The sequence below is a fragment of the Haplochromis burtoni genome, unplaced genomic scaffold (genome assembly GCF_018398535.1).
Source record: "Haplochromis burtoni strain Fernald_Lab_line unplaced genomic scaffold, NCSU_Asbu1 Contig_1183, whole genome shotgun sequence".
NCBI lineage: Eukaryota > Metazoa > Chordata > Actinopteri > Cichliformes > Cichlidae > Haplochromis > Haplochromis burtoni.
In genome coordinates this window covers 56,706-62,669 of record NW_024583544.1, presented here as the reverse complement: position 1 = coordinate 62,669, position 5,964 = coordinate 56,706, and the positions used below count along the sequence as shown (strand labels likewise).

At 39.4% G+C, this 5,964-nt stretch overlaps 1 protein-coding gene across 1 annotated transcript; it reads left to right on the top strand.

Annotated features, from left to right (window-relative positions):
• Positions 1-220: 220 nt before the first annotated feature.
• Positions 221-3,813, top strand: LOC121813138 (plexin-A4-like). The gene is made up of 2 exons (XM_042216668.1): positions 221-1,473; positions 3,554-3,813. Exons 1-2 carry the CDS (start codon positions 1,392-1,394, stop codon positions 3,796-3,798), a joined length of 327 nt encoding a protein of 108 aa, XP_042072602.1. The 5' UTR covers positions 221-1,391; the 3' UTR covers positions 3,799-3,813.
• The last annotated feature ends 2,151 nt before the right edge of the window (positions 3,814-5,964 follow it).

Genomic DNA, 5,964 nt, shown 5'->3' with positions numbered 1-5,964 from the left:
CAGAACAGTTTTCGACTTTTTACATTTGCCCCAAAGAAGAATAGCAGTGTCTCTGGATCATGTTCACATGCACTGTTTTCTTTGCATGATACAGCTTTAACCTGCATGTGTGCATGGCATAGGCAATTGTGTTGCAGTAATATCTGTAAACGTTTCAAAGCTCATGAACTGCCTGAGGGCACAAGGATCGCAGGTGCCCAGGACTGATTTTCCAATCTGAAGCTAATATGGCCAACCAGACACACTGAATAGAATCATGTGCTGTTCTTTATTACACTAATCAGCTTTGATCTGCCACTAGCCAAACTCCCCCCGCACTTGGTTGTACTGTCACAGTTTGCATCACAAACTAAGTGGAAACTTCTCATTCGGGAAAACGTCACATGGTAGCTACAAGCAAAAGAAAAGAAGAAATGGCATTTTCCATATCTGATCTTTCAGGCCCATAATGAGACATTTCTCTCCGCCTCCTCTCTTTCAGGAAAGTGTGCTCTGTTTTCTGCCTTTATTCTCCAAATGTTATTTCCCCAAATGCCACTCCTTCTTTTTCACATTCTATTATGTTCCACTGCGCTCTGCTTATTTCATATGGGTTCGACATATAAGAGCAGTGATCAGGGAGGAGATCTGCCCTGTGGGCCTCATACAGACAATGATATAAACATATTATGCATAAGGAGCAGATTGAGTGAAAGGGTGAAATAACAACGCAATCTTAATAACGCCCCGGACCTCACACACATACACATGGGCTGAAGTCCCCACCCCCTCGGTTGCATCCACCCACACGATGATAAAGATCACTTCAATTAACCCGGGCTTAGCCTGCAGCCTGGGTAGTCATTTTATGTAGAATAGAGGCATTATGTGCGTGTGTGTGTGTGTGTACTGGTGGGAGAGGCTGCATCCCAGTTTCATTAATTGAATCCTATTTGGCAGACTGGGGAAGGAGGAGCATGCAATTGACTGATTCATTCATTCATTTCCACACACTTCACATCTTCATACACATGCTCTCAAACACACACACAAACACGCCACCCTAGAGGAAAGGTATTATTGAATAGAGACTTTGTGACATCCTCTCTCACACAGGCCTGCACAATGCTCTGCTAAACTCTCCCTCCCACTGTCAGTCATCATATGTATGTGTGGGCAAAGCAAAACACATAAGGGTAATAAGATATTCTCTGTTTATTCACCCGAAACAAGAATAGATGGAAGGAAATACAGAAAGTGACACCTACGCAGTGATATGGTTTTTTTTTCCTATTCTTAGTGGCTGTGTCAGAAATGTGTACAAATGGGGAAAGAAATACCACAGAAAATTGCTATTGTTTTGAAGAGAGATTTACATTATATTTGTGTTTCAGGTACCTGATAATGCAGTAATGGCCTTGGTTCCCAAGCAAGTTACAGCCTACAACTCTGTAAATAACTCCACCGTGTCCCGAACTTCTGCAAGTAAATATGGTAAGCCGGCCTCTTTCTGTACCATAAGTTTCAGTTATCAGAGAGCCACTTTCTTAGCTGGACCGAGTTTGCTTTAGAAACTATATGTATTCATAACTCAGTAAAAGAAATATCTTAGGAATTGATGCTTGGTAATGAAAATGAAAATTATTAGCAAAACTATACGTATAAATTTATTTGAAAACAATCCACTCAAGCAATAAAAATATTGCATTTGTCCATTTTGTTTAATAATCCGGTGTTGTTAGAGTAACTCACTGACCCTGCAGCAGTGGATGGTATCACTTGAGGACCCTGCATGTCAGCAGTGGCGGACCAGAAATACAAGATTTCTAAAATATAGAGAGACAAAAACGCACTCTTTCCTCAGTTGTTCCGGCCTCTTGAGAATCCAAAGTGGCTCCTCTTATCCTTCCATGTGTTTTTTCCTGTGTGCCTTCTACACGTCTCCTTGAACCTGAAAAACCATCAAGTTTGTTGATGATCAAAGGGCTAAGCCTCACTGGTCACAAACACTTCAGACACTTCAAATGTGGTCCCACGTTATTAGCATTGTCTCATCTCCATATGGTCTCACCTCATCTCTCCAGCTCTAAATTAGACCAGATAGGGCAAGGTGAGTGGTGCAACAGAAGAGGGAGAGAAGGAGGATGCCAGGAATACCCCCCCTCCATACACACATATATATATATATATATATATTAAATATATATATATATATATATATATATTAATATATATATATATATATATATATATATATATATATATATAGTGAAATACACAAAGAACATCTTAGCTGCTGAAGAGCAGCAGCAGGAGGAGGAAGAGGAGTGGGGCTGGTGAGAAAGTTGTGGAAAAAAGTTCAAAGATTCAGACAAACATTCTCTATAACATGTTGAGTTGGAGAATGAAAGGAGAAACCTTTGTGTTTGATCTTTGATGTAATGTTCCCATCAAAAAACCACAAGAAGGAAAAGAAGGGAAACACGGGAAATATAACAGCGCGCGCGGAGCTGGATCAGAATAGAATAAAAAAAAGAAAAGAAAGAGAAACTCTCTCTCCTGTGTATCACTCACTACGCATCACCCTCAGCTCTCCAACTTCTTGAATAAATAATTACCACAAAATGAGCACACTGTTCTGTCATACCACAAGGGCAAAGCTAACAATTCAAAGCACCACATTTTGTGTCGCGCTTGTCCTGCATATAGTGTATGTGGTTTGTTAACCTTGTAACAAAGCTACAGTCAAATAACGCTCAGTGAAGTGCCCTATAGGAGACGCAGGCTTTTGAATTTTTTTAGTTGATCATACTGCGATCAAATATGAGTAGTCAATACACAGACACATAAAAACACACACACTTTGTATCTGTTGTCTCCAGCTGTCCCTTATTTTCCCGCAGACTCTCTTCTCCATACACTCCTCCTGCTTCTCTCTCTGGACAGATTGATTTCTGTCACGGTGAAAATCACTCTTTTTTTTTTTTCTTTTTACACTCCTCTCCAAACCGCACCCACTGATCAATTTTTTTTTTCACACTGTGTAAACATTCATTGAGCCATGTGTTTGGAAATGTCATCGCCGCTCCGGCCATTGGGTGGGCCATACATATTTCATCTCGTCTGACACCTGTTCGATTTTGTGTCAGGCGGCAATGCTATGTCTTGTCACTTGGAGAAGAAGCCATGAAAAATTAACCATGCAGACTTTCTGAAAGTTTCATATCCAATCTCACACACCTGTAAATTGGAAACCTCAGACCAAGAAACTACATTCTGTTGCTGACATGCAGGTTATAGTTTTCTTAGCCTTTTTGGTTGCATTTTCCTTTTTTTTATTGTGCTTGTGCTGCCTGTGACTGATTCTTTCTTTTTTCCTTTTCACTAGTTTGATTTAGCTTTAATCTGTCTTCTGTGACTATCTGAACAACAAAACAAAACGTTTTTAATGATTTTTACTCATCTTTATAAAGTGAAGGCACAATTTTTAAAAAAGAAAATTAACACTTATCTGACTCTGTGTTTTGCATAAATTAGCAGCATTTCATAAACTGAAGCGTGTTGTTTCTCACAGAAAACATGATCAAGTACACTGGAAGCCCCGACAGCCTTCGTACCCGTACTCCTATGATCACCCCCGACCTGGAGAGTGGGGTGAAGGTTTGGCACTTGGTTAAGAACCACGAGCACGGAGACCAGAAAGAGGGCGACCGCGGGAGCAAGATGGTCTCTGAGATCTACCTGACAAGACTTCTGGCCACCAAGGTTAGCAATCTATGTTTAGGAGAGACACTAATCTGTGAGGACCTACTGTGCTAACCTCTAGGTCCATATTTTGTTCTTAGTCTCTACTAGAGTAGCTTTGCATGAATCACTGGCCAAATAATCATTATTTATATTATATTGGGCTTTGGTGCAGCCCATCCTTTTATCCACTGTTTTTTTAAAAAATTTGTTTTAACTTCCTTTTAAGTTATCTTTATTCTGATTAGCTGCCCCTCACAAACAGAAAGACTGAACAGCTGGTGGGTGGGGTACAGTGCTCACAGACAGAGCTGCGTTTCTGTAATGACCACATTAGGGATATCCTCTCTCATTAACTCAAATAAACTTTCCCTATGTTTAATTTGAAGAGAAAAATCAGGAAAGCATAATAGGTCTCCTTTATCTAGCAACTTGCTCAATTTACCCAATACTACGCGCACAATTTATATGATCAAACCAGACAAAATAAAGTTATCCAACTCAGCAGTAGCATCTTTAACCGAAGCAGTTCAGCAGGTGAAAGGCTAAAAGGTCACTCCATCTTTTACCCCGTGTTATAATAACGAATAAAATCCCTCGATGTATTTAAATATTCATGTTTACTTTTGATGAGTCATCTCAGTGGAAAATATTAATCAAATGTATTCCTCTATCCCCTCAGGTGAGAACGAGAAAATGGATATTTCTGTTTGTTTTTCTTTTTTCATTACTGTTGCATTGATGCAGCAGCATATCAAAAAGGGTAAAGAAGAAAAGACCGATGAAACCAGTGAAGGTTTTTCTGTTATAAAAAAAAAAAAAATTATCAGGCAAATATAGAAATGACTATAAAATTGGGCTCTTTGAATGCGCCTTGCAACAATGGCCCCTAAGAAGGAAAAAAAAAAATACAGTTAATTTGGTTTGGAGGAAAATGTGACTTTGATCCAACAGCTGAATGCAAATGAACAATCCACTCTTAAAGCACCTTGTCCCTCTTTCCCCCCCACACCAATACACCCTTTCTATCAGACTCACACAGCCATATGGAGAGGGTAAAAGAAAGTGGGAAGCTGTGAGTTGAAAATGTTTAGGATGTGTTTTTGTTTTTTTTATTCACCAGCACTTCCGCTTTTCATCTCCTGAATGTCTTTGTTTAGCTGTTAACACAGAGAACATAAACCGAGTTCAATATATGCAATATAAATGAAAAGTGTCAGGAGTCTAAAGTGGAGTGTCTCAAACACACCGGTAGCACATCCATTAAACAGGCACAGAGGGAAGAAGCAGGATGATCATCCTTTATGGAACATGTTGGCTAATGAGCAGGAACATGGAACTAATTTGGTTGTGCCAATTCCAACTTGTCTTTGAAATAGTACATCTAGATAATAGGCAAACTAATCCTATTTTTTTGCCGCTGCTGTTTTTGTCTTTATTGAAAGGTGCTTTGCTTTCCGGTGAACAACAGCCTCTACAACCACAAAAGCATTTACAGCAATAAGAAACCCTTTCCAGTTATATTTATTTAGTCTCGATCTAAGCTCAAAATCTAAACACAAATGATTTAAACTAATGATACGCTGCTCGTTCTGTTGTTCATATTGATACCGAACACATCATTAAGATATTTGCAATGTAGGGTGGAAAAAGTTTATGCTTAACATTAAAACAGTACACGTTATCATCCCATCTACCAATCCCACTATAGATCTGCAAAACAGAATCTCATTTTTTATTATCAGGAATTGTTGATTTGCATTTAGCTGGGCAGATTAAACAAGTTATCTCAGGGAGTTAAGATACTTATCTGTCCACAGTTAGACAAATTGCCTATAATTTGAGGCGATTTAGCCTGCAAGTGGGCACCCAGCTAAGATGAATTCACAGTGGAGTAATAGACGAGAAACCCAGAGTAACAGCTATAAGCTTAAAGGATTTATTGTAGCTGTTAAACAGAAGTTTAACGTACACATACCACGGTCGCTCTGCTGAAAAGATTACCAAAGAGTACCTTAATGCTCTACCATGCTACACTGGAAGGTGTTTAGGAGCTATGGCTGAATTGTGCAGGACCAATGTAGAGCACTACAAACACTGCAGAAAACAAAATTACATATCAGCTTGACATCATCCCAGTACTGAAGCATAGTAATCATCATAATTTTGGTGGGGTTTTTGGTGTTTCTTCGCTTCCTCTGCACCTGGACAGCTTGCCATGATCTGGAGGAATACTTATTC

What these genes read in the sequence shown, in the direction of transcription:
- LOC121813138 (XM_042216668.1), top strand. Translation starts at nt 1,392, where the DNA reads ATGGCCTTGGTTCCCAAGCAAGTTACAGCCTACAACTCTGTAAATAAC. An exon ending in AACTTCTGCAAGTAAATATG is followed by an intron (nt 1,474 to 3,553) that starts GTAAGCCGGCCT and finishes TGTTTCTCACAG; the next exon opens with AAAACATGATCAAGTACACT.